The following is a 25,602-nucleotide window of genomic DNA, read 5'->3' on the forward strand; positions in this document are numbered from 1 at the left end:
AACTAAATAATGAGGCTGATAAACGAGAGTTATCGGAGTGATCCTGGCTGACAGTATATAATCTCTCACCGGCAGCAATCGGAAGTATTTTTTAAGTGAATAGGTAAGCCTACATGTTTGGAGCCAGGAGTCGACAATGTTGGCAAGCATCATGGGCACCCGAGTGTTTCATTCTGGAAGATTCCATGTATTCTATAGGGTCTCTCCCCTGCAGGCATAAGTAGCTTATATTTAGCCATTCTTTAAATATCAGACTAAATTTGGATTTCCAACACTATAACATCATGTACTCGACCTAGTGCCGTAGTAAGGCTAAGCGTAGCACAACAGCACTATACTATCGGACGTGGGGAAATAGCATAAGCCTACTAATCTACGGTGCTTACGGATCCGTAGATATAGTAGTACAACAACCGACTGCGGTGTCCGATAATCAGCCTCACACCGCAAGTCTATGGTTCTAGTCCGTAATTGACAACAATGCTACGCGGTGGTACTAAGCCGTAATTGGCAATAATGCTACGCGGTGATTCTAATCCGTAATAGGCTATGATGCTACGCGAAGCCTTACTAAGGCAAACCGGACGTAACGTAACCTTGGAAACGGGGATGTGCGCTTTGTATGATTGGACGAGGTGGGCCAAGGCCCCCTATCCGCTGATGAATCCTCTTTCCGCTATTCCTGTTTCTGCGTAGTACGCATATGCATGTCAGACAGATGAGCAAATAAACTTTCCTAGATTTAGGCTGCAGGCTGCCTAGCACATCCACTAATTTAAATCTAGTCGATGATCTCACTCTCGCGCACCAAAACTTCTTTGTTTATTTTTTTGTGTTTTCTTTGAGTGCGAGTTCTACAACAGTGGATAACGCCATTGTTCCTGATGAATAGTAAACACTCATCCTAAGCCTATATCAGTGCACTGTCTGTTATGGATCCGCTGGCAGCCGTCTGCCTCGCGGGCAATGTCCTACAGTTTTTGGGGTTGATATCAAACCTGATATCTCCCATGCGCCAAATTCATTTCCAAGGTGTAAAGCAAGGGTACCCGGATCTCGAGGAAGTTGCGAAGATGATTCAAGCATCCACCACAGAGATAACCCGCATGGTTCCCGAAGGCGTCAATTACAACGAAGATGACAGGGACCTACCATCACTTGCCAGTCGATGCACCGCTATCTCCAATGAGCTCATTCATGTCCTCAAGTCACGCAAGCCCAAAGGCAAACGAATCATAAAGCAAAATTTCTATCTAGTCCTTCTGAGTGAGTGGACAGAAAGAGACATTCGACTCCTTCTCAAAAGGCTCGACTGGATAAGCCAACAGCTGAACTCGTACTTCTCCCCGTCCAAACTTGGAGAGATGGACCGAATAATCGAACGCCTTGCTACAGAGAACCGGCGCTTAGACTCAACCCGGGCGAAGGAGATTGAAGAACTGAAGCGTCAACTCACGTCCGGTTATATTGCGATCAAAAGCGAACGCTACGACTACCGGAAAGAAGAGAGGGTTTGCCAATCTTTTATCAGCGCAGGAGAGCTCGGAATGAGGCTATCTGCTGAGCAACAGATCTTGGAGCAATTACGATTCGAGACCATGGATGACCGGTACATGTCAACCAAAGACGTACACAAAAACACGGCATCCTGGATATTTGGGGACACCCAAGCTTCCTCAAGAACTGCTACGAACTTCTCCGAGTGGCTGACATCTCCGGACAATCTCTACTGGATATCGGGAAAGCCGGGCTCAGGAAAATCCACACTGATGAAGCACATTAGCACACATCAGAAAACCAGTGAACAACTTGAGAAATGGGCGAAAGGCTACAAGCTCGTTATCGCGAGTTTCTTTTTCTGGAATGCCGCAAAAGAGACTCTACAGAAGGATCAACAGGGCCTCCTCCGCTCTATCATCTACCAAATCTTGTGGAAGTGTCCGGATCTCATGCCAGAGGTTTACAGAGAGTGTTGGCCGCTCAATGGACGCTCTCTGGCTTTCCCTTATAAAACCAAAATTCCAACATCAACAGAAGCTCTTCTCGCAAAGATGGAGCTGATATCCACGAAGCAAAACCTACGAATCGCATTGTTCATCGACGGGCTAGACGAGTACGAAAGAAAGCCCACGGAAATCATTGCGTTCATCAAGATTTTGCAGTCCATGCCTAACGTCAAGATCTGCGCATCGAGCCGGCCTTTAAAAGACTTCGAAAGCTTCTTCGAGCCGCGGGTCTCAGAGAAAGTCTACATGCAAGACCACAATAGCGAAGACATGAGAGCGTTCATCGAGGATTCACTCCGCCCTGATCTGGACCATCAAGAGGTCGCAAGGAATCGTGACCTTGAGAAGCTTGTACAAGAAACGACTAAAGCAGCCCAAGGCGTCTTTCTTTGGGTGTGTCTTGTCGTGGAATTCTTCAAAGAGGCATTGGCCAGCGGCGATAGCGTTATCGACCTGCAAGCTATGCTTAAGGAATTCCCTACTGACCTAGACGGGGCATTCGAGAAGGTTCTCTTTGGCGTAGAGAATGTCTGCCGCGAGCAAGCATTGCAGATGATGCTAATCACTCAAGAAGCACAGAAGGATCTCCCTATGCTTCTATACTGGTTCGTCGACCAAGACATAGATTGGGAAAAGGAATTGGAGCCGTTCGACGGAATATCAACGAAGCGGTACAACGACCAGATGCACAAACGGCTCAACGCCTGCTGCAAAGGCCTGCTGGAGGTTCAGCGAATCCAAAAATGCCCGGCTTCTGTTGTACGCTCGCCTACGCATTATTTCGAACACCCTCGCGTGGTCTTCTTGCACCGCTGCGTACGAGACTATTTCCAGGCCTTCAGGGCGAAGGAACGTCTTCTGAACTGGAGTAGCGGTGACTTTAGCGCCGATGAAAGCATCTGCCAGGGACTGCTTTGCATGGTCAAGGCTATGCCAAAAGAGACAAACAATGCCAAACTGGATACGCTCACCAAGCTGCTCTGGACCTTTTTTGGCCACGCCGTCACGTTGGAGGGCTCTCAATTCAAAAATAAACTGATCGAGCATTTGGATACTGCAGTGGCTTCATTCCACTACAGCCCACAAACCATCAGTTATGTTTACACTTCGACACCACTGGCGATACAAGCCACGGCACTGCCAGCACCTTTTACAATGCAGCGCGGAACAATGCCACTAAGGGGAGACATCGATTCGCTATTCGCGCTCAGCTGGTTCTGCGGCCTCAAGCAATCCGTGGCATGTTTTCTCCGCCAAAGCCAAGAGCAAAAGGCCCTGAATAGAGCTTTCCACAAAGCGATGTGGACATTCGACTCCGCTTTTGTGCACTTCGTCCTAGCGCACGGGAACCCAAGCCACAGAACAGGCATCCACACAGCGGTATCGGCATTCCTGAAAGACTTTTGCGAGAATGCGCAAATGCCGGGCGACGGCTCTTCTCAAGCAGAGAAAGGCATCTACGATACCATCATGAGCCTATTCGACAACGAAGCCAATCTTGCTACCAGACGCTCTTCGGCATTGGCAAGCGACCATGCGGAGATCCAGAGTCTCCGGCGCGCGCTTTCCAACGTCCTAACAACCGAGCACAGCGACGCCATCGTTGACGTTTTCAAGAATGTCAGCCATCTGGCCTATGATGATGTGAAGCAGTCCCGCATTCCACTTCTCGAAGACACGGTCGGGTTTCACGGATATGGGAATCCAAACAGCAAATTCCCAGAGATTCAGAGTCATGTAACGGGGAAGGCACTGGAAGCGCATGATGATCAGAATGCAGAAAAGGCCGTTTTCTCTGCTAAGCGCACCAGACCAAGGCGTGGAACTGGAAAATTCACTGTGATGCTGCGGAAAGGGTTGATTTGCTGGAGAGAATAAAGGGAGGAATGTTGACAGTTAACGTAACGCTCAGCTTGTTTACCGCGATCGGCGTTGTGGCTTAGGGTATCTGTCGGAGTTCAGCGGAGTCAGTATTCGAGGGGACCAGTACAATACCAAGGGTAGCGAATAGGGTTTTTCTTTTAAATGTCCAGTCTCATACAATGAGGACGTTTCTTTTCACACGTACTACGACCCCAAACGTGTTATGCTTACTGAACCACTTCTCAGCTACGTCTAATCAAGATGCTTATAGCAAAGCCGCAAACCCCGTCTCTAAAGTCTAACCATCTACCCTCCAAAGAAAAACGAGAAAACCCACCCACCTCACCTCCCCAGTCCGACCGCATCACCGCCGCCCCTCCAAGCCCTCCCTAAACTTCGCCCCCTTCCACATAACCACGACCACGCCGCCCATGCAGCAAAGATCCAGCAACCCCAACCCCGTAAAGCACCACCCGAGGCCCATAGCATCGAGCACGGGGCTGATGATGGCGGCCGCCACCGCGCCCGCCGCATTCCGCAGGAGCCCGCCGAGCGCGACCAGGCTGGCTGCGTGCGAGGGGTCTGCTTCGGTCTGGTAGCTGGTGCTGGTGACGAAGACGAGCGTCATGCCGAAGGATGCTGTGCGCACATTTACATCAGCAACGCAAACACCACAAAACAACACAGGTTTCAAAGACAAAAGTAAGGGGTAAGGGCCAATCAACGCACCAAGCGCACTCATAGTCAGGCTCGCAGCAACATGCACCCCGTACGCGCACAGCCAGCCATACGCCGTCTTGGCCGCGGCCGTGAGCGCAAATGCAAGCAGCTGCGGCGGGATGCGGTGTTCGGGGGGAGGCTTGACGCCGGCATTGCGGGCGATGAGGCGGCGGCGATGGGCGTCGGAGGCTCTGCCTGCGACGAGGGATGCGAGGAGCATCACCAGGCCTGCGCACACGTGGGTCAATTCAATTACCACAGCAAGACACTCAGTGGCTAGGTAAGGAGGAAGTGCTGCTGCTCACCAGGCGCCAGATACGCATACCCGACCTCCCGAGTCGAGAAACCGTACACGGTCTTCAGCACGCGCGGAAAACTCGTGTAGATGCAGTACAAGCCCGCAAACTGGAGCGCGCCGTTGACGGACACGATCAGGTGCGGCGGGTACTGCAGGAGCTGGACAAACGTGCGCAGGGACGGGCGCAGGGGGCGCGGGAACTTGTCGCTGCGCGGGGCGGGCGGGGCGCGCAGGCGTAGGCGTGGGATGATGAACCAGTTGCTGCTGCTGGTGCTGATGCTGGTGCTGCCGTTGCCGACGATGCAGCGCAGTGTCTCGGGGAGGAGAAGCGCGACGGCGAGGTAGACGGGGAAGCAGGCGAGTGCTGTGTGACGTTAGCCCTCATCCTCACTCTCATGCACCGCACAGCACAGCACAGCACAGCACACCCAACCCAACCCAACGTACCCAAAAACGCGAACCCCCAGCGCCAGCTCCCGGCACTAGCAAACTGGCCGCCAATGACAGGCCCCAGGATAGGCCCCAGCTGCGGGCCGAGCAAGAAGACGGCCATGGCGCTGGCGCGGACAGCGGGCTCGTAGACGTCGGCGACGACGCCCGCGCCTACGGACGTGACGACGCAGGCGCCGAGGGCCTGGAAGACGCGCAGGACGAACAGGGCGGCGAGGCTGGCGGGGAGGGTGGAGAGCAGGATGTTGGCGGTTATGAAAAGGAGGAGCGTGCTTAGGTAGACGGGGCGGCGGCCGAAGTGGTCCGAGAGGGGCGCGCCGAGGAGGGGCTGTGTGGAGGTGAGTGAGTGAGCGAGCGAGAGTGCGAGAGAGGTAGGGGGATTGAAGAGAGGTATAGAAATGGGGCAAGCATACCGCGACAGCAAAAACAGCCATATACACCGTAATGCTCGCATTCACAGCCGCGGCGCTCGCATCAAAGACGTCCTGGAAGACGACCAGTGAGGGCAGGTACACGGCGCCGCTGAGGGGGCCGAAGAAGCCTGCTGCGGTGACGATGAGGAGGATGAGGCGGCGGCGGGCGGGCGGGAAGGCGCTGTATGGGGTTTGTGGGGGGGTTAAGGCGGCTTCGATGTCGGAGGGGTGTTTTTCGGGTGTGCTTTCTGGAGCGGGAGAGGGGTTTGTGGTGGCGGAGGGGAGTTTGGGTGAGGGTGAGGGTGAGGGCGTGGACGTGCAGTCTGGTCTCCCCATAGGAGAGTCTGGCTGTGCCATATTTTTCTTTCGGGTTGCGACTGGAAGTGAAAGTGAAAGTGAAGAGAGGCGTGTCCGGACGTGAGATACTATGGAACGAAAGAAAAGACATCAACATAAACCGCTGACAGAGCACTAAAGCCTCAAGGCATCCCTCCCAGCACTACGCCACTACCTTAAAGCACTAGGATCCCGCATCATCGCCTCTACACCGTGAAGGAAGGCCAGGCGGAGCACCGCACTCGAGCTGAAAGGCTGAAAGCGCGACCAGAGAACAGCGTAAGAACTAAGAGCCTTAGGCGTGAACAGGCAACCCGCGCTCCAATATAGGGCAGAAGCAAGCGCGCGCGCAACCAACCAAAGCAAACAAGCAAACGCGCAAACAAAGCAGACCCGCGCCAGCCCTGCCCTCTACACCGCCCACACACCGAGCGTTGCTACGAGCGTGCAACAGGTTCTGTGCCTATCTTGAGCGGTGTCGCACGCTGCTTATTTATACCCGGCAGCGTGCGTGACCAGTGATGGCGCTGGGGTGTGCGCGTGTGCTAATAATAGCCTTCTAGAAGCCAGCCCAGCCCTACTGTAGGTAACGTATTGTTTGCGTCGCCTTGCCCTGCCTGGCCCAGACGTTGGAGTAGAGTAGAGTACAAGACTAAGTGGGGTGGCATGGCTGCCGTGATGGGTGGGTGTGGGGTGCACAGCACGGCGCACGGTCGGAGCTGAAACGAACGCGCGGGGAAATGGGAGTGTGGGAAGAGAGAGAGAGAGTGTGTGTGTGTGTTGAGCTTGGGGATGGGGATGGAGTGCGTAGTTATGTACTCGTAGTTAGGGTACATAGGTGGGTGCGAGATTGAGAGCGGCCAATCGCTAATCGTGAGCGGGCGTGAGCATGTTTCCGTGACGGAAGGTTGAGCATGTTTTTTTCGCGAGTTGGCTGCGGCACTGCGCATGTTTCGGCGAGCGACGGACGGATGGATGAGCATGTTTTTCTTGTGCGTGAGCAGATTTGCGCATTATTGAGAGCGAGACGACTGAACCTACATACATGGACAACTACTGCTACTTTAAACACGCCCGTCCCATCACCATCACCGCCTCACCCTCACCCTCAACGCCCGCGGATACAACGGCCCCGCAGCCGTCATTTGCCTTTCCCAGCCCTCATCCAGACACCACTCCGCGCCCGCCAACCACACAGCCAAGCTCACCCTCGCCTGGAGCAGCGCGAACCGCTGCCCCAGACAGGCTCTGCGGCCGCCATGGAACGCGGTAAACGCGCCCGACGCGCTCACACGACGATACATGGCGGCGACGGCGTCGGCGGTGCTGCCCCAGCGCTCGGGCCGGAAGGACGAGGCGTCGGTGCCCCAGGCGCTGGTGTCGCGGCCGGTGCTGTAGGCGTGGTAGCCGACGTAGGTCCCGGCCGGGATGAGGATGCCTGATGCGGGACCGCCTAGCGCGGTTGTGCACGTCGTGCGCCGGTTGATGAGCTGGCTGATGGGCGGGTAGAGGCGGAGGGTTTCGTAGATGGAGGCCGTGAGGAGGGGGAGGGCGGCGAGGCGGGTGGTGAGGTGCGCTAGGCGGGCTGCAGCAGCGTCCCCGCCTTTTCCCTGGACGTTTTCCTGTGCCTCGCCCTCGCCAGACACGTCGCCGACCCCAACCCCGCACTCGGCCATGCACGCCCGCACCTGCGCCCGCAGAAGCCGCTGGTACGCCGGGTGCTCGGCCAGCAGAAACATGGCCGACGTGAGCAGCAGCTGCGGGTTCTCGTGGCCAGCGAGGAAGACGCTGACGCAGTTGTGCGTGAACTGCGTCTCAGTCAGTTTGCCCGCCTCGCGCGCAGCCAGCAGGCGACACCCCAGGCTGCTGTCCGGCGCGAGGGTAGCATGCGAGTGGCCCGCGTGGGCGTGGCGGAGCGTGTCTGCAAGCTCGGCGTGGAACTGGCGCGCGAGTTTGCGGGCGTTCTGGCGCGAGGGCAGGGGCAGGAAGTCCAGGACGGGGAAGTTCAGGAAGACGGGGTCGAAGATGAGGGGTTTGAGCGCGGATTGGAGCGCGTGCAGCGGCGCCGAGGGAGAGTCCAGCGTCCCGAACGGGGCGTCGAGGAGGCATTCGGAGAGGTTGGCGAGCGTGTAGCGCTGCAAGAGCGAGGGAACGAGGACAGCGTCGTCCTCAGCGAGCATCAGGGCGAGGACTTTTTGCGCATTGCGCCAGAGCGGGGCGGCGTTTCTGGCAAAGTCTTGCTGGAGGCCGGGCTTGACGACAGAGGCGTAAAGCCGCCAGTTTGCGCCGTGGGCGGAGATGATGTTGTCGCCGGTATACTGGGCCAGGACGGCATGGGGGATCTTGACCTGGTTGCCGGCTTTGGCGTAGACGTCTTCGCGGCGGAAGACGTCGAGCATGTACGCTGGCCGCTGCACCAGCACGTTCCACCGCCCGCCGAAGAAGAGGTTGACGGCGCCGTGGGCGGCCAGCGGGGCCTCGAGGTAGCGGCGGTACAGCTGCTCTTGGTCGCAGTCGCGGAGGAGGGGGATCAGGGCGTAGTAGAAGGGGATGGTGGGGATGTTTTGGGGGAAGTTGGGGGGAGGGAGAACGATGCGGCGGAGGAGATGGAGAAGGGCGGCTGCGGCGGCCGCAGCGCACACGAGCAGAACAACGAGCATAGTGAGTCTTGCGGCCCATCACGATTGCTGTACGGACAGAGCCACGCTTAAGTCTGCCCTTGTGGCTTCCAGCTGGTGAGGGCTAGGGAGTAGGTAGGTAGGGAGCAGTGTCAGCGAGGCTGCGAGCTGGGGCTGAGGGACACCGACCGTCTTCTTCTCTAGCTCTGACGGCGCTGTGCTAGGCTTTGTCATTATTGGCATCCTAATTATAATACGGATTTGACTTGACGGGGCGGTGTACAGGCAACCAGTCCTCAGCTCGGGTCCGCCGACCTTGGTATGTGGCACACTGACTAGGGTAGGGCAGCCTGATCGTCTACACAAACCGTCTGTGAATATACCTCTCTTGGGGGAGGAGATAAATACCGGGTCTTTCATCATCGTCAGTCACTTTTTCCTCATTCACTGCCAAGCACATGCACTGTACTATTCATTAACATCTCATTCTCTCTCCTTCACACTCACCTCGCCAAGTCTACGCACTCACCCTTTAATCAACCTACCTAATTTATATACCCCCACCGTCCCCCAACTCCAACTCCCCTCCCACTCCGTCTCCCTTCAAACAAACAACCGAAACACCACCTCCAACCATCCTCACAACCTCCCTCACAATGGCGTCCCTCAACAGCGGCACCTCCGTCTTCCACGGCATCCTCGGCCTCTACTGGCGCGACACCTCGGGGTCCCTCATCGCCGTCGAAGGCCGCCGCACCGCCCACCTTCACTCCCTCTGGCCGCAAATCTGGAAGCACATTTCGCGCTCCCCCGGCGGGGACCACCGCCTCGTCCTCCCCAGCCAGCAGGAAGTGAAGTCGTATTACCTGACCGTGGCCGACGATGGCAACAACAACAATGACGATGTCGACGAATACGCCGTCCCCGTGCGCCACGACTCGCCCCTCGCGTCGCCGGGTATCGCGCAGGCCTACCACGTCCGCGAGCTCTTTGACGAGGAGCGGAAGCTCGTCCGCGGCGTGCTGGCTACGGCGACGGAGCCGTCGTCGTTGTCGTCGCTGTCGTCCCCGGGCTCGTCGTACTTCACCTCCCCCGAGTCGTCGATCACGGACCTGTCAGCGCTCTCGCTCGACAACGACGACGACCACCACCAGACCGAGACTTTTGAATCGTGGGCGCTGCTGTTCTTCCTGCTTGAGACAAGGCTGCAGCCTTTCCCTGCCGCCACCACGTCCACTCCTACTTCCGAGGCAGCGCAAGCACAATCCACCGCCGCGCACATCGCGACCATCTTCTCCACGACGCTGCGCAACACGGCCGCCCTCGACCAATGGGCCACAGGCGGCGGGCGCGCGTTCTTCACGTCCCGCGTGCAGGGCTTCGTCGCCGCCAACCAGCCCATCGAGCTCTGTCTGCCGGCGTTCCCATGCAAATCGCCTAACCCGGACAAGGTCGGAGGACGGATCCCCGACCGCGCGGAGCGCATCGCGCTGGATGCTGTGCAGGGCTTTTTGGAGGCCGTCGCGGAGGTGTATGAACCGGGGTGTACGTTCTGGCTTATTAGCGATGGGCATGTTTTTGCCAACTGCAGTGAGTGCTTGCTTTGCTTGTTTGCTTGTTTGAGGTTTTGGTTTGCTTGTTTTGCTTGTTTTGAGTACGTACTGACATGATATCGCAACCACAGTCGGCGCCGACGACACGACTGTCGACACGTACGACGCCGACGTCAAGACGCTGTATCAGCGGCTGCACGGCCGCGCCCCCAGCAACTGCCGCATTCGGTTCAAGTCTTTGACAGACATCTTCGGCCCCTCGTCCCCCGCCTTCAGTCTCTTCCACAATGCCTGGGCAACCTCCACCGCCGCCACAGACCTCGCACACCCCGTCCCGACAGCCCGCACCGCAGACGCAGACTTCTCGCGCGGCCTGCTGATGCGGCTGTGCGCGATCGACGCCCGCGCATTCAGGGCGCTGGTCGAGGCCGGGGACGCCAAGACGCTGGCGCTGTATAGGGGCATGTGCAGGTTTATGGAGACGGATTTGAGCGCCGTGAGCCAGTGTCGGGGGCTGAGTCGCAAGGCGCTGAAGAGGGTTGCGGCGGGGAGTGCGGGGGAGATGATTGGTGTGAGTTTTGTTTGCGCTTCTATTTATTCCCCTCCCTCTCTTCCACTCTCTCTCTCTTCCACCCTTACCTTGTTTTTCTTGGTTGTTTTGTGGATGAAATAAATGCTGATGTTGGGCCGCCGTGGCAGCGCAATCACGCGTACTCGAACCTTGTCGAGCTGCTGTTTCCTAACCATGTGCGGCTGTCTATTCACGCGTAAGTCTTGATTGCCTTTCCTTCCCCCTTCACCCCTCCCTCTCACACACCCACCCTAACCCCCCTCCCCACACACACACACACACTCTCTCTCTCTCTCTCTCTCTCTCTCTCTCTCTCTCTCTCACTCGCACACATACACATACCTCCTCACTAACACGCGCAGACACAACAACGCCGGCCCCAAATTCGGGATCCGCCTCTTCCCCGCCGCGCGCAACATCGCCGTCATCGCATCGCTCGACGCCGTCGACGAGCCCCAGCCCACAGAATTCGCGTTCCAGACGCCGACGCCGTGGCATAATTGCGTCGTTGAGATCGTTTCGAGCCCGAGTCCCAACGAGGGCGAGAGTTCCAAGGACGCGGACCCGAGTTCCAAGGACGACGAGGGACCCAGGGACGGCGAAAGAAAGGGGAGTGAGGGAAAGGAAGGTGAGGGTGTGGGTAAGGAAGGTGAGGGGGAAATGGTAGAAAGGACCTTCATCGCCCGCTCGGGCGTCGTCAAGAAGGCGCTGCAGGAGGGAGGTGGCTGGGTCGGCGAGTGGGTTGGTGGCGGCGTGTTGGGGGAGGGGCGGTGGCGGGTGCAGAGGCGCGTCCAGAGGCGCGTGGAGTTGTAGGCTGGTCTGGCCTGGCCTGGCTTGCTGCTGGCTTGCTGGTGATGGTTGTGGGTGCGTGGGTGCGTGCGTAGATGAAGATGTGGAGAGGGAGAGGGCGGCTGATAGTGATACCACGGGTTCTGGGCTGGGCTGGGATGGGAGTAGATGCGTCAATGAGTCTTTTTTTCTTTTTCTTTCGTTTGGGGCTTGGGGCTTGCTGTGTGACGTGTGTGATGTGTTGTATATAATATGAGGCGGAGTGATCTGGCTATTCACCGCGTTGATGTTTTTGCTTGCGGGTGCGCAGCGTGCTGCTGGGAGGGTTTAGCTCTAGTTTGCTGAGTTTCAAAGACAAAGAAACGCAATTACCTTATGTGCCAGTGTGTTGCCATCATTCTTGGGAAGCTGTAGAGGATAATATTGTTCAGAAGTTTAAGGTATTTCGTATGCGGTGAGAGTATGAATCGTCGAGCCTCTTCCCTAATTCGCCACTGACCTGCGACCCGGCAAATGTCTTGGAACCAGTCTTTGAAATATGCTTAACACAAGAGAGCTATGAAGCTATCTACGCACATACATGCTCTAACCTCACTCCCCATCAATATTTCCTGTATCTAGTAGCCTTTTCATAACCTTTGTCCTCCCATTCTTCTTCGCCCATTCCTGAGAGATTTCGTGCTTTGGAAAATGATTGCATGTATTCTTCTCCGCTACCACAATCTGCCCCGCGTGGATCTGCTCCTCGGGAAAGAAAGGTGACGGCCGGAAATTTTCTAGTTCTTTTTGTTGTGGTGATGATGCTAACTTAGAGAAGTCTCTGCTTAACCTATTAGCCAAAGACATATGTTGCTTTCTAAGTACTTATACTAACGATTTCTTGCTGTATCGTAAAACCCTTTGAGCAAAGGAAAAACCTTCTCGGTATATACATCGTCGACATTTGATTGAAACTTCACCAGCTCAGAATGGTTGCGGTCGATCGGCTGCACGTAGTGTTCGTTGCTATCGAACGGCCGACCATGAGTAGCGGAGTTTCTGTCTACCAGCTTGGCAGGTTCTCCACCCATCTTCCATTTACCATCGACCTGCAATCTGTTAGCAGAAGCACAGTGCAGGGTCGCATTTATATCTTACCTTGATAGCCGTTGGAGAGTTCTTTGTCTCGTAGAACGATATGATTTCCAGACCCGATGCGACTTTGTCTCCTTCGCGCGCTTGGAATACACGATACCATTGATTGGCTTGATGGCGTAGTTCTGGGGAGTCGAGTCCAAGAGAACGCACAAAGTCCTCGTTTGATTGCCCCTGGACCATCGGCACAAGCGATGAAATGTCCATGCCTTGGTTTGGCGTGCCGAAAAACATGATTCCATAAATGGATTTCAGGATTGATAGCTCCCTGGCTGCATTATTTTCTGACATTTGACACAGTGTCTTCAGATCATTAGCTAACTTGATCTCCTTGAAACCAAAGCGGGGATATCTCACTTGCTTGATGACAAGGCCACCAAGACTGTGGCCGATTAGGACCAGTGGATTTGGCGAGCGGTTCTAAAGTTGTAGTCAGAATGGTGATAACTATTGCGAAGTGTTTGGTGCTGCTCACGCTATCATTGGAGTTAAAAAGCGCTGTTAAGGTGGACTTGAAAGACAGGCCCAAATCCTCAAGGCTCTGGAACGAATCACTCCCTACCATCTCCGTTCTGTATCCATAGATAAAAACACGAGCATTTGGCAAGGATTGACACAAGTCATCCCGTAACCACATGTAGTCACCACCTTTCCGTTTGAAGGAGCCAAATGCATGGCCATTCAAGCCTGACAGTGCAACAATGCTGTAAAAAGCTGTTAGAAAGATGAAGGCACAACAAGAGAGATTACTCACTCAAGGCTGCTCTCGGGGTTGTCGTGGGAGTGTAATGGTGTAAGACCGAGGAAATTGATGTCCAATCGTACTCTGAACGGTGCAACGCAATCGAACTCCTGAACCGATTTCGGTGTTTGAGCCAGACGAAGAGGCGTTTCCGAAAAGCTGATAGTCGCCACTTTCTCATCTTTCCTTGTGTGATGTCTAGCGAGCGACCGCACCGAAATTGCAATATCGCTCTCTACAGTGTACGCTTCCCTCACCAACTTTTGTACATCTTTTTCAGTGGTATCGTGGCCCTCAAATGATGCGGGTATGAGCTGTAATCGGAAAGTCTGCGAGGCCAAATCTTTTCTATTGGTGTCTTCTTTTTTAGGTGCTTCAGCCTTAGCCGCGACGGGTTTTGAGAGTCCCTGGTAGATAATCAGGATGAGTGCACCCAGCAAAACTGTAAGGGGTAATGTTACCCGGTCCATGGTTCTTTCACCTTAACCGTAGAGGTTGTTTACGGTGTTGAAAATCAACGAGATGGAGGCTTCGTTCTAGCAAGCTGCAGAGGAACGAGACACTTAAATGCAGGAGCGGGTGTAACAGCTAAATATAACTCTGTATAGTGATTCGTCAACGGGCGTGGCACCCCGGCTCTGTGGGCCCGTTGCGGGGTCGGTATCCATGAGTTTGGGGGCCAGTAAAAGGGAACAATCCTGATAGGTTGACGACGCGCCCAACATGTTTCAGCCGCACCGAAGCAAGATTTTTACAACTTTTTTTTGTCTTCGCCGTCTTCCCTGCGATCTTTAGCAGTGATTGATACTTACGGCATTTTGAGAAGGAGCAATCTAAAAAGAGATGGAATTTCAATCAGATGGAAGCAAATTTTTCGATATCTGTAAACCCAAAGACTTTCCAGTTCGCTCGAACAGATGGCATCACCGCAGAGGCTGCCAACGTCTATCGACGGGATTTATGGAGAATAACCTCTAAAAAACAGATTGCTCGTTGGGCGGCGACCAAAAAAAAACAAAAAATCAGAGTATTCAACAGCAGCTACACGACCAGAGCATCATCAACAACGTTAGAGAACCTCGAGGCTTCTACCGCCCAATATGCAACGCTCAGGAGATCCGAGTTCTCGAAATCTATCCCGGTCACTTTTGGGACGATCTTAGAGGATCACTACATCACTGCTCTGTGGAATTTGAGTACACAATTGACGTTAACCCCAAGGGCCCTAAATCTTCTTCTTTATTCCAGACTCGGCATGCTCTCGCCTCAGATAACTTAGAGAAGCTCGTCTGATATACAGCTTTAAGCTACACATGGGGCGTGGCGAACCCTGGCACAGACACCCTAATCGATTGTGATGGCTTCAAGCTTCCCATAACGCGCTCGCTGGAGATGGCTTTGCGTCACTTTCGACACAAGGAGCACTCCATCAACTTGTGGGTAGACCAAATCTGCATAAACCAGAACGACGCTCGAGAAAAAGAAGAGCAAATTTCGCTCATGTCCAAGATTTACTCGCACGCTATCAACACCGCCATCTGGCTTGGTGAAGGCACTGACAGGTCGGAAGAGGTGTTCAAGCTCTTGGAGCTGATCGACACAATGTTTCAGTTCGAAGACAGATCTCCCAATCCCGAGGAGTTTGAGCGACTGTTTTTACCCCACCCCGATGATCCTATCTGGAAGCACCTCTGGGAAATGCTGAACCGAAAGTGGTTTTCGCGACTGTGGATCATCCAAGAAACTATCCTGTCCAATTTCCTATGGGTTATATGCGGCAACACGATCGCCTACTGGAAGGACTTCGCCGGCACGTGCGACAAATTAGTACTAACCGGGTTTTCCACTTGGCTCCAGAATAAGCATGGAAATACTGTATATGATTCAGAGACCGGCGGATGTCGTTCAATACAAGTGCTGAGTTCTGAGCGGTATTGCTTCCACGGTCAGACGGACAAGCTATCTTTGTTCAGTACTCTCGCCAACACCCGCAATGCGCAGTGTTTTGATCCTCGGGATAAAGTATACGGTCTCTTCGGCATCTGTGATTCAAATGGGATTAAGGTCAGCTACGATGAAGATTCGAGTGTAGCGGATCTGTACTACGAGGTTGCATTAGATTGCTTGAGGACCGATACCGCCCGTCTGCCGCGATTATTGAGCTGCGTGGACCATATATCCAAGCTTCAAGATCTACCCTCGTGGGTTCCCGACTGGAGCTTAAGCAGGCAAACTAGCTCCTTGGGATTCTCAACCAGCTCTGATGGGGTATATGCGGCTTCGGGTAGATGGTGGTGCCCTTCTTTTTCTATTCACCCAAATAGAAAGGAACTCCTTGTACAAGGGAAAATATTCGACGTCGTAAAGGAGACGGCGGAGGTGTGCACCGTTCCCAACATCGCGCACGAGGACCCACGAAGCACCAACCAGCATATTCTCCCATGGATAGAACTAGCAAAGCAATGCTTTCCCTATCCGGGTGGGTGCATGCTTTTCGAGGCATTCTGGCACACTCTCGTTGCGGGGAAGGACGGCGAAGGGAGGCAGAAGAGTCCGGCAACATTTGCTGAAGTCTTCAGCCTGCTGTTGGACGAGACAACAGGACAGTGCCCTACTTTCCCTGACCAGACATACTCCGCGCGGCAGCGGAGGCCCGAAGGGAAAGGGAAATTAGAGTTGGCGAATTTATATTCGAGGACTCCGGCGTTAGTATACCAGGAGATTCGAAGTGCCTTGCGTAGTGCTATACGGAACCAGCGATTGGGCACGACAGCGAAGGGGTACCTCGGGCTTCTACCACGGCAGGCAAAGCCAGGCGATATTGTTTGCGTTTTGTTTGGATGCAATGTTCCATTCATCATCCGAAAGGCTGACGGAGATAAGTATAGGCTCGTAGGCGAGTGTTACGTTCATGGCATCATGCGTGGGGAGGTTATAAATATGGATGACGTACCGTATATAGTTATCACCTTAGTATAGGTAGATGAGGAAAAGGAGGATACGTTAGTGTAGATTAGCTAGTTCTCATTCCCTCCGAAATATTCTCTACTTTACCTCGATCTTTGCTATCTACTTTTACTCATCCACCTCCACAGGAGCACCACCACCAGCATCAACATCAGCGTCAGCGTCAGCATCATTATCAGCAGCAGCAGCAGCAGCAGTAATAGCATCAGCAGTAGCGGCGGCGGCCAAAGCCTTCTCGTAAGCTGCTTTAGCGGCGACAGCCTCGTCTTTAGCGCCAACAGCCTTCTCTACGGCCTTCTCGAAGGCCTCCCTAGCGGCAACGACATCGGTGGAGGTGGTCTTTTTCGCGGCGAACTCTTTAGCCAGAGAGTTTGGGCATACGCCCGCAGATCATCTTCTCTCTGAGCAGCTCGATGGCCACAGCGGCAGCACGGGGCGATGACAACGAGACAAAGCAATAGCCACGGTTACCGCCTGAGGAATTCTCCGGTACGAGAATATCAATACTATAGTTGATGTTAGCACTATTGCTGTAGTTAATAGATAAGCTTACATTTTAAATGCTCGGAAAAACGCCCGGACGTCATTCTCCTTAGCCTGGTAGTCCAAGTTGGATACTTTAATGCGGCGGCCGCCATCGGCAGGGTGAGTGGGCTCGGTATCGGGCTTCGAGGGGGCGGCAGGAAGTCTCTTTTCCTTGCCCTTCTTCTTGTTCGTCTTCTTCATGGCCTAGGTGTTACATGTTAGCTTCAATCTAGTACAACCAAAACTAGTCTTCACTCACCGAAACCGAAGCGGAGACATGAGCCCCCGTTGTATCTGCGGTGGCGTTTTGGACAGCGGCAGTTAACTCTAAAGCCAGCTGACGAGACTCAGGGGTCAACTATAGAGACAATCCGTCAGTTATGAATCTCCGACCTATAGTATATGCGTCACATCACGTACAGGCCCGTTAAGATGGATGGTGACGTTGCGAAACGGCATTGTCTATCTACTACTTGTTTAATTAGTATACAGTCAAACAGCAATGCAGAAGCCGGTAAGACGTACGTACGTGATGAAGCGTTTGCACAAGGCAGGTATTCAGCCGTCAGGTTGACGGTGATGGCGGCCGGTGAGAGGAAGACAGCGCTGGTGAGCGCAGGCTACAAACTGGCAGGCAGCAGGCAGTAGCGCGCCGCGTCGCGTCGCGTCACGCGCTGCCCGCGTGTAGGTAGCTCTCTCACACAGTCTTGCTTTGCAGAGCTGCCGGATGCGATGAATCTGCCAGAATCTGCGGGCGCTATAGGCATCAGGACAGGAATCGGTCGCACTGTAACGATGGCTGAAAATGACTGCGCAGATGGGGTGAAGCTGGCTGGGACATCGGGTGCGAGGCGACTACTCCATTATCGCCATGGTCGTAGGTAGTCCCTAGGGAAGCTAGGTAATGTTGTCGCAGGAAGAGCAGACGGGTGCAGAGCCGAGGTGCCAGAGTAGCTACTACCTAGGCTTCAGTGTGAAAAGTCGCCGACCGTGGCCTGGCTCACCCGGTCAGGGGTGCAGCCGCCCCGCCCACTGCCTGCTAGCGTTAAAATGGGCTGCAGGCCCAGCCCGGCGGGCCGGCCGGCCACGCACAGTCATTATCACGAAGGCTTGGCATGGTGTAGGCAAGGAGGTGCGAGATTTGCAAAGAAACGCCGCCATGTTGCCTAATAATGTCTAACATTAGGGCTTTATTCATGACTAAGCCACCCCAAACCCTTCACTACCACCACTGCGTTCTCGGCCCTCTCAACTCTTCAACACCATGGTTTATTATAGAGTAGCCTCTGCTTTAGCCCGCCTAGCCGCCCCACCAGCCAGGCAGCTTCTAGCGCTAAAAAAGCCACTCCAGGGTCAGGCGTGGCTACTGCAGCCGGCCGGCTGGGCCGGCTGGATAACCGGCCAGGCGCCTTTGCACACTGCTAGTGTGAGTTGACCTCGAAATGTCAACCCACGACTTGACTAATGCATACGAATAGCGCATGAGGCAGAAGCTGAACAGCGCGGAGCATGATGCTGGCGATTCCGATGCCAACATACCCGAGGGATATGTCACTAGTGACGACAAGGCTGGCGCAGGTCATGGTGGTGATTCTGGACAAACTGTGAGTAATTCCTATGCCCTTGTCCTGCCAGTGTGTTCGAACAAGTGCCAATTGTCTTTAGGTTGGCAAGAAGAAGAGGAAGAATCGTAGTCCCATGAAGCGGTGGAGGGAGAACAAGCAGAAGTGGGAGGCCCGAAAAGCAGCTGGCGAAGACGCTGGTGAGGTATGCGATCCCTTTGTCGGCGTTTCTAATGAAGTACTGACCTGTACTTAGGCTCCCAAGAGGCCCAAGAACCCAGGTCGCAAGGAGCGGGCGAGGGTGAGAAAGCAGAAAAAACTGGCCAAGCAAGCGGCTGGCAGCGACCCTACCATTCCAGCCAATCCAAGTGCCAAGGCAAAGGCCTCGGCTGTCGTTATTCCTCCCAACAATGACACTTCTGACGAGGAATACTCTCTTGCCAAAGAAACTTTTGTGGAGGAAGCTCATGTGGAGGAGCCCGAGATCAAGTCAGATCCTTCCCTGATCGGCTCTGAGGAGAGGATTGCCCAACACCTGGAATCTGAGGATGACTCCATCAAGACCGAGGACGAATCCATCAAGACCGAGGATGAATCCATCAAGACTGGGGAGGGGTCCATCCATGGAAATTCCGGTGATGGTCATGTAGACCGGAACACACTTCCAAAAGCGGCTGAGACCAAGGCAAAGGAAGAGCCCTTAAACTAGTTGTTTTCGCAATAAATAGACGCGGAGCATAGCTGGAAAAGGCGCGTTCTGATACGGATTGTATCGCGGGCCGGCGGCAGGTTTCCGCAGCGAGGCTGCTGACATGCAGTAGGCGATGATGGATCTGTACCTGAGCAAGGCTCCACCTTGACGTAGTACTGAGGCTCACTGTCTTGTAGACGGTGCCAAGTGAGCCTGGTCGTACTCAGTCGAGTCGACGGAACACATCTACCCTACAAACTACAGCGCTCAAGATTTATTTCCCCTTGCCCTTAGCGGTTGAGACATATGGAACCTATGCGACAGAAGAAACCCCGTGAGTCATCCTCTTCTTTCGCCGCTCTTCCGGATTCTGCAGGGCACGCCCCAGCTACCCGGCACGGAGACGAGACCATCACGCATCTCCCCAAGACGCTTCCAACGGATCGGAATAATAGCCAACCACTTTGATCCCGTTCAACCTCTTGTCCATCTCTCATGAATCTATATCGGCGACATTAGTGACGGCAACACAAGGTAACGGCTGGCGGTTCTCGCGGGAAGTCTTCTTTTTAAAGATGTTTGCTGGCTCTGTTGTTTGATACTAATCATTCTTCTTAGGGCCTCAATGCGAGTCTGCTGCACCAAAAGACCTCCATTTCTGGCTCTGTCTCCGCACCAATTCACCCATCTACTCATAGTGCCATCCGCCCTGATGTTCTGCTGCTCTTGTCCTCCCAGCTGTATACCGCCACAACTGTTCGATCTGCCAGCTTCTCTCCTCTTACTGCATGCCGCTTCAAGCCGAGTACCGATTGTTAGCCGCCGTCGAGGGTCATGAAAGGCGGTGGGTGGGAAGCGAGTCGAGATGGTTAGGTAGGATGTCTTGATGTTTTTGGCAGGAAAGTACGTACAAATTGGTATTTAGCTAGCAGGGATGTTTTTCCGGCCGTAACTACTTGAGGGAAGCACTAGTATTTCCAAGGTAAAGAGGGAGAAGTTTTTCCGGATGGAAGCTCGCTTTCGCTTCCTGAATTGAGTCTAACGCCTACTTTATCAAGCTAACTCTGGAAAAACATCCCTGCTAGCTAAATACGAAAAACGGGAGCTCTCGTCACATGCGGGGAAGGCCGATGCACGCGACGCACGCGCGACCTTGCGAGCTGCTACCGTCCATCTCCACAAACAACAACCGCCATCCCGCGATCCCATTGTTTGCAGGGCGATGATCTCCCGGCACACACATTCGCAATTGATCACTCGCTATGGTTAGCCTTTAGCGATTCCATCGACGGCGCGACATGCGACAGCAATACCCGGGCAGGTGAGTCTTCCCTTCCACGATCCCAGTATTCACACTTCCATACAACTCCCGCATGGCACGCATTTTCTGTGTCTGCAACCAATGGCTGAATATATACACAGGATGATCTGTAACATGACGGCGGCAACTCTTGACCACATCCACACCTCGGACTGAACCAGAGTGACAGGCGCGGGAAAGACAGGCCTACACGCATTTCTGCACCGCACCGCACCGCATCGTCTTCGTGCTCTCAGTCCGGCACCTCGCGACAAACCATTCCCAGTTTCGAACCGAGTGGACTACACACATTTCCTCTCCCACCAAGCAGGCCGACCGGACCGCACCGGCAGCGTCATCAGGCCAGACCGCTTCGCAACGTGCAAGCGAGCACTGTAGCCCTGTGGTGCGGCGAGGCGGGGACAGACAAATGCAAAAATGGGATAAGAAAGTTGTGTTTCGCGGTTTTGCGACCGAGAAAGTGCAGCGGAGCCATAAAAACGGACTGCGCAGCTGTACGGTGGTTTCGCTGGACGGTTGACTCGTTCGTTCGCCACGGCTCGTAGCAGTATACACACTTGCGCGCGCGTGTGTACGCGAGTTCTTTGCCTCCCTCCTAGGTAGATTGCTCGTTATACAGTAAGTGCCTGGCGGTGTGCCAAGACAATGGTAAGGTCGGATTGGGATTGGTGGGGATCTTGCCCTTGGCTTTTTTGGCACGAGAAGATGATTGGATGATCCTCACGAACGCAAACTGACCGCACATACTCACCTCTCTACCCGCACCACATCACGATAGCAGCAGTTACGATGGCCTGTGCTACCGCCGTTATTAAAGTCCCCGACTACAGGATCACGACCACGAGCGCTACCGGTGGCACCACCACCGATAGGTATGCCGCTATAGGATCGGCTCCGCATTCGTCTTCCCTTCCTGCGACAACGTGCCAAGGCCGAGCTTGTCCGCATCAAGGGCATCAGGGGCCAGCTCATTTCCACGTGCACGATCCTTGATCTCAACACCATCGTCTTTCGCTACCTCGCCCGTTTTTGAGTACCATCAACGCAATGTACCAGGACTAACATTGCTGCGCAGCGGAGGTACAGGCGCCGAACATGGACTTCCTCAGTCCCCTTCAGACGCAAGTGTGAAGTTTTGGCGTTTAAGGTACAAAGGATCGATGTGGCGCTCACGTTCAGCTGTCGACTAACGCAGCCATGCGCCACGGACTCGTGCGTGCGGCTGAGATGTATTATTGTTGTGGAGCGATAGGAGAAGGAGAAGAAGGTGTATATATTCAATTGATGCCCTCCAGATGAGCCGTCTGTCATCGCTTTTTCCAGTCCTTCCTTTACCAGCTCACGAGCATGAAGCCCGTCCTTATCGCGGCCCTCGCCGCGGCGGCGTCTGCATTCCCGAACCTGGCCTTGCGTCGCAGCGAGCAGCAGCAATGTCCTTCTGTCGGTACCGTCACCACGACAGCCACGCTCACTCCGCAGGCGCAGACTATCACTGTCACTGACGTCCGTACGTTGCTCCCTCCCCTGTTATCCCGCCAATCCCCCCGCTGACCAGTGCAGGCACTTCAATCATTACCACCGTATCCACATTAACAATCCATCTCGTTCCCGCCACGCAAACCGTCACTCTTTCCGCCGTTCCCGTCACTGTGACGCTTCCTGCGCAGTCGCTCGTGCAATCGCTCTCCCTCTCTGTCTCCGCACCCGCGCAGACCCTGACGTTCACCGTTCCCGGCGAGCCCCGCGTCGTCACTATCCCAGGCGAGGTGTTGCCCGCGGAGACTATCACGCGGACTGTCACGCTGGGCCAGGCACAGGGCACTGGTGCTGCCGTTGCGCCGCCTGCTGCTGCTGTCTCTTCTTCCGCCGTTGCCGCGGTGTCCGCGCCTGTAATCGTCGGCTCTAGCTCTGGCTCTGGCTCTGGCTCCAACTCTGGTCCAGTGCAGAACCCCATCCCGTCTGTTGCCACGATCCCCGGCGCGCCATCCATCGTCACAGTCTATGGCTCCCCGGCTGTCGTCACGGTTCCCGGCAGCACGAGCCTGACGACCGTCACTTTGGCAACGGGCACTGCGGTCCACAGCGTCGAGGTCCCGGCATCTGTTGTCACCATCTCCGCCGCGCCAGTTGTTGTCACAGTCACAGGTAGCGCAAGCGTGGTCAGCGTGCCCGGCTCTACGGCTGTGGTTACGCTGCCTGGATCCACGGAGGTGCGGACGGTGCCGGGCTCGACGGAGGTCAGGACCGTGACGTTGCAGGGCACTACGGTTGTTAGCACGGTTGTGGCTGCTACGTCTGTCGTCACTGTTACGGCGGCGCCGTCCGTCGTTACGGTCACTGCTGCGCCGTCGGTTGTTACGGTTTCGGGCGCCGCGGTGTCTTCTGCTGTTGTTGTTTCTGGGGCTACTTACACGACTACTGTCGTCGAGTCGGGCTCTACAATCATCAGCACGGTTACTGCCCCTGCCTCTACTGTGACGGCCACTGGCGCGCCGTCTTTCGTCACTATTCCCGGTACCACTTACACGACCACGGTTGTGGGAGCTGGCACTACAAGCATCAGCACTGTTGAGGTTCCTGCTTCTACTATTACTGTTTCCGGAGCCGAGGAAGTTGTCACTGCCACTGCCACTTCGGGGGCCTTGACTTCTGTTGTCGCCATCCCTGGCACTACCTCCTTGACCACCGTCACGCAGCAGTTTACTACGCTTGTCAGCACCGTCCGTGTTCCTGCTTCTATTGTCACAATCTCTGCTCCCGAAGAAAGTGTCACGGCCACTGCAGAGGCCTCGTCTTCTGTTGTCACTGTCCCTGGCACTACGTTCTTGACCACCGTTACGGAGTCGTCCACCACGTTTGTTAGCACTGTCCGTGTTCCAGCTTCAACTGTTACAGTCTCTGCTCCCGGAGAGATTGTTACTACTACTGCCGAGGTCTCACCTTCTACTGTTGTTGTCCCTGGCACTACCTCCTTGACCACTGTCACGCAGTCATTTACCACCCTTGTCAGCACAATCAGTGTTCCTGCTTCTACATTTACTGTCTTTGGATCAGCCTCGGCTACAGCGATTACTCTCCCCTCCACTACGCTTACCACTATTACTGAGGGCTCCATTTCGACCGCCACTTCCTCGGATTCTACCTCGCTTTCTACGACTCCTGTGGCTACGGAAACTACGGCCTCCGCGCCCTCATTCTCTGTGGTTGTCATTCCTGCTTCCACATCTACGATTTACGGAACCATGCGTGACGTTGTGCTTACCGTCACAACCGTCTTTCCCGCTTCAACCATCACTGTTTATGCCACGCCGTCAAGCAGTGCCATCGCTACGGATATTTCGGATACTACTTCCACAGATTCTACCACCGCTTCCATAGATTCTACCGCCGCTTCCACGGATTCTACCTCATTCTCTACAACTCCTGTAGTCACGGGAACGACGACCTCCGCACCCTCGTTCTCTGTCATTACTATTCCTGCTTCCTCGTTTCCGACACAAATTACCGTGGCTGGGCGTCCGATTTTCACCCTGACCTATGTTCCTGCCTCAACTATTACAGTCTACGACACCGCGTCGAGCAGTGCTTCTGCTTCCGCTTCTGCTTCCACGACGGAGACTGCTGCCGACAGCACTGGGCCTCTCACCACTGCGGCATCCGCCACCGAGACCTCTGCCACGGAGACTTCTGCAACTGAGACTACTGCCGCCGAGACTTCTGCCGCCGAAACTTCTGCGACTGAGACGGCATCCCCTACCGCCGAGGCTACCACGACAGATGTTCCTACTACCACCTCTGTCGCAGGTCCCGCTGGTACCCTCATCGTGAACGGAGACTTCGAAGATGCTGTCGTTGCTCCGTGGTCTGTTACCGCGCAATATTCTTCCCTTGATTACAACAGTCATTCCGGCACTTACAGCCTTGCAATAAGTTGGGACGCGTATAGTGGTCCGTCGGCTGCAACCAAACAAGTTATCAACATTACTCCTGGCGCGCAGTACACGTTCAGCATGTGGATCCAGTTGGAAGATGCAGGTGTTACTTCGTGCAATCTCCAAGCCGGTCTTCAGTCTTTGTCGTCCTCGCTTATCTCTCAACCGCAACTCACGGGCAGCTTTGAGTGGCAGCAGTTTACGTCGGAGCCTTTCACTGCCACCGACGCGTCAGATATACTCACTATCACCACCACCTGTGGATTTTTGATGACTTCGGGCTACACCGATGGCTTATACCGCCTGGATGACCTTGTTATTACTTGCGTCAGCGGCTGCACTGCAACTGAGACTTCGACAGATGCTGCTACGTCTGCTACCCCGACTGGTGTCGCTGAAGCTACTACCTCGACTGAAGCTACATCGACTGAAGCTACATCCACTGATTCTACATCCACTGATGCTACTCCATCGGCTACCTCAACAGAGACTTTCGCTTCCGCCACCGCCACTCCCAGCTCCGTCAACGTTATCCAAAATGGTGATTTCGAGACCTTTAGTTTCGATAATTGGGTAGTCCAGGGAGCTCCTGACTATTATCTCATCGGCGGCAGGACCGCTGTGGTGCACACCGGCTCCAATTCCCTCAGTGTCAGCTGGTATAACAGACCAGGCCCTAATGACGTCCTGATTAAACAAGCCGTGACGTTCACACCCGGAACGCAGTACTCGATCGACTTATGGATCAATCGCGCTGAGCCGCAAGATGCCATAACCGACTGCAGGGTCTATGCCTATCTGCAGTCGGCGATGGAGAATAACCTTATCGACAATTTCGATGTCACAAGTCCGTATGATTGGATGCAGGTTGCGTCGGGCCCGTTCGTTGCTAACGTGGCTCATGACACGCTTATACTTGATGTCTCGTGCTCCCTGACAATGGGAGTACTTGATGGCGATTACGGTACTTTCTACCTTGACGATATTTCTGTCAATTCTATTCCAGAACAGGGCGGCACCTAGACGCAGCCAGCGGTTAGTGCGTTGGTGTAATTAGCTTTTAAAAGAAAACCAGGCTGGTTTCAAAGTCCAATAAAAGCTTCATAAGAAC

The 25,602-nt window shown here is 54.6% G+C and overlaps 9 protein-coding genes across 9 annotated transcripts; 5 read left to right on the forward strand and 4 right to left on the reverse strand.

Moving 5' to 3' along the window:
- Positions 1 to 1,866: 1,866 nt before the first annotated feature.
- Positions 1,867 to 4,073, forward strand: K452DRAFT_290799 (uncharacterized protein). The gene has a single exon (XM_033541058.1). The coding sequence runs from the start codon at positions 2,052 to 2,054 to the stop codon at positions 3,882 to 3,884; it is 1,833 nt and encodes a 610-aa protein (XP_033393929.1). The 5' UTR covers positions 1,867 to 2,051; the 3' UTR covers positions 3,885 to 4,073.
- On the reverse strand, positions 4,072 to 6,198 carry K452DRAFT_338843 (uncharacterized protein; the record flags this gene model as incomplete). Its single annotated transcript, XM_033545293.1, has 6 exons — positions 4,072 to 4,508; positions 4,599 to 4,817; positions 4,895 to 5,251; positions 5,335 to 5,665; positions 5,751 to 5,962; positions 6,177 to 6,198. 6 exons carry the CDS (start codon positions 6,196 to 6,198, stop codon positions 4,234 to 4,236), a joined length of 1,416 nt encoding a protein of 471 aa, XP_033393930.1. The 3' UTR covers positions 4,072 to 4,233.
- Positions 6,199 to 6,884: 686 nt separating this feature from the next.
- Positions 6,885 to 9,117, reverse strand: K452DRAFT_290800 (uncharacterized protein). The gene has a single exon (XM_033541059.1). It carries the CDS (start codon positions 8,744 to 8,746, stop codon positions 7,175 to 7,177), a length of 1,572 nt encoding a protein of 523 aa, XP_033393931.1. The 5' UTR covers positions 8,747 to 9,117; the 3' UTR covers positions 6,885 to 7,174.
- K452DRAFT_361306 (uncharacterized protein) lies at positions 9,083 to 11,641 on the forward strand (the record flags this gene model as incomplete). The annotated part of the gene is made up of 4 exons (XM_033546410.1): positions 9,083 to 10,294; positions 10,389 to 10,828; positions 10,957 to 11,024; positions 11,191 to 11,641. Exons 1-4 carry the CDS (start codon positions 9,361 to 9,363, stop codon positions 11,639 to 11,641), a joined length of 1,893 nt encoding a protein of 630 aa, XP_033393932.1. The 5' UTR covers positions 9,083 to 9,360.
- A 373-nt stretch (positions 11,642 to 12,014) lies between these two features.
- Positions 12,015 to 14,026, reverse strand: K452DRAFT_90057 (uncharacterized protein). The gene is made up of 7 exons (XM_033547298.1): positions 13,955 to 14,026; positions 13,506 to 13,900; positions 13,227 to 13,455; positions 13,109 to 13,171; positions 12,755 to 13,054; positions 12,492 to 12,705; positions 12,015 to 12,437 (listed from the first exon to the last, which is right to left on the reverse strand). The coding sequence occupies exons 1-7, from the start codon at positions 13,961 to 13,963 to the stop codon at positions 12,421 to 12,423; spliced, it is 1,227 nt and encodes a 408-aa protein (XP_033393933.1). The 5' UTR covers positions 13,964 to 14,026; the 3' UTR covers positions 12,015 to 12,420.
- A 249-nt stretch (positions 14,027 to 14,275) lies between these two features.
- K452DRAFT_353118 (uncharacterized protein) lies at positions 14,276 to 16,472 on the forward strand (the record flags this gene model as incomplete). Its single annotated transcript, XM_033545809.1, has 3 exons — positions 14,276 to 14,485; positions 14,569 to 14,689; positions 14,801 to 16,472. Exons 1-3 carry the CDS (start codon positions 14,353 to 14,355, stop codon positions 16,470 to 16,472), a joined length of 1,926 nt encoding a protein of 641 aa, XP_033393934.1. The 5' UTR covers positions 14,276 to 14,352.
- A 96-nt stretch (positions 16,473 to 16,568) lies between these two features.
- Positions 16,569 to 17,444, reverse strand: K452DRAFT_311590 (uncharacterized protein; the record flags this gene model as incomplete). Its single annotated transcript, XM_033543441.1, has 5 exons — positions 16,569 to 16,816; positions 16,842 to 16,990; positions 17,014 to 17,189; positions 17,245 to 17,343; positions 17,406 to 17,444. 5 exons carry the CDS (start codon positions 17,442 to 17,444, stop codon positions 16,569 to 16,571), a joined length of 711 nt encoding a protein of 236 aa, XP_033393935.1.
- An 805-nt stretch (positions 17,445 to 18,249) lies between these two features.
- Positions 18,250 to 19,695, forward strand: K452DRAFT_361310 (uncharacterized protein; the record flags this gene model as incomplete). Its single annotated transcript, XM_033546411.1, has 4 exons — positions 18,250 to 18,411; positions 18,464 to 18,589; positions 18,651 to 18,752; positions 18,804 to 19,695. 4 exons carry the CDS (start codon positions 18,250 to 18,252, stop codon positions 19,254 to 19,256), a joined length of 843 nt encoding a protein of 280 aa, XP_033393936.1. The 3' UTR covers positions 19,257 to 19,695.
- A 2,211-nt stretch (positions 19,696 to 21,906) lies between these two features.
- K452DRAFT_301188 (uncharacterized protein) lies at positions 21,907 to 25,514 on the forward strand (the record flags this gene model as incomplete). The annotated part of the gene is made up of 2 exons (XM_033542417.1): positions 21,907 to 22,066; positions 22,120 to 25,514. 2 exons carry the CDS (start codon positions 21,907 to 21,909, stop codon positions 25,512 to 25,514), a joined length of 3,555 nt encoding a protein of 1,184 aa, XP_033393937.1.
- Positions 25,515 to 25,602: the final 88 nt, after the last annotated feature.

Source organism: Aplosporella prunicola (assembly GCF_010093885.1).
Source record: "Aplosporella prunicola CBS 121167 unplaced genomic scaffold K452scaffold_24, whole genome shotgun sequence".
Classification (NCBI taxonomy): domain Eukaryota; kingdom Fungi; phylum Ascomycota; class Dothideomycetes; order Botryosphaeriales; family Aplosporellaceae; genus Aplosporella; species Aplosporella prunicola.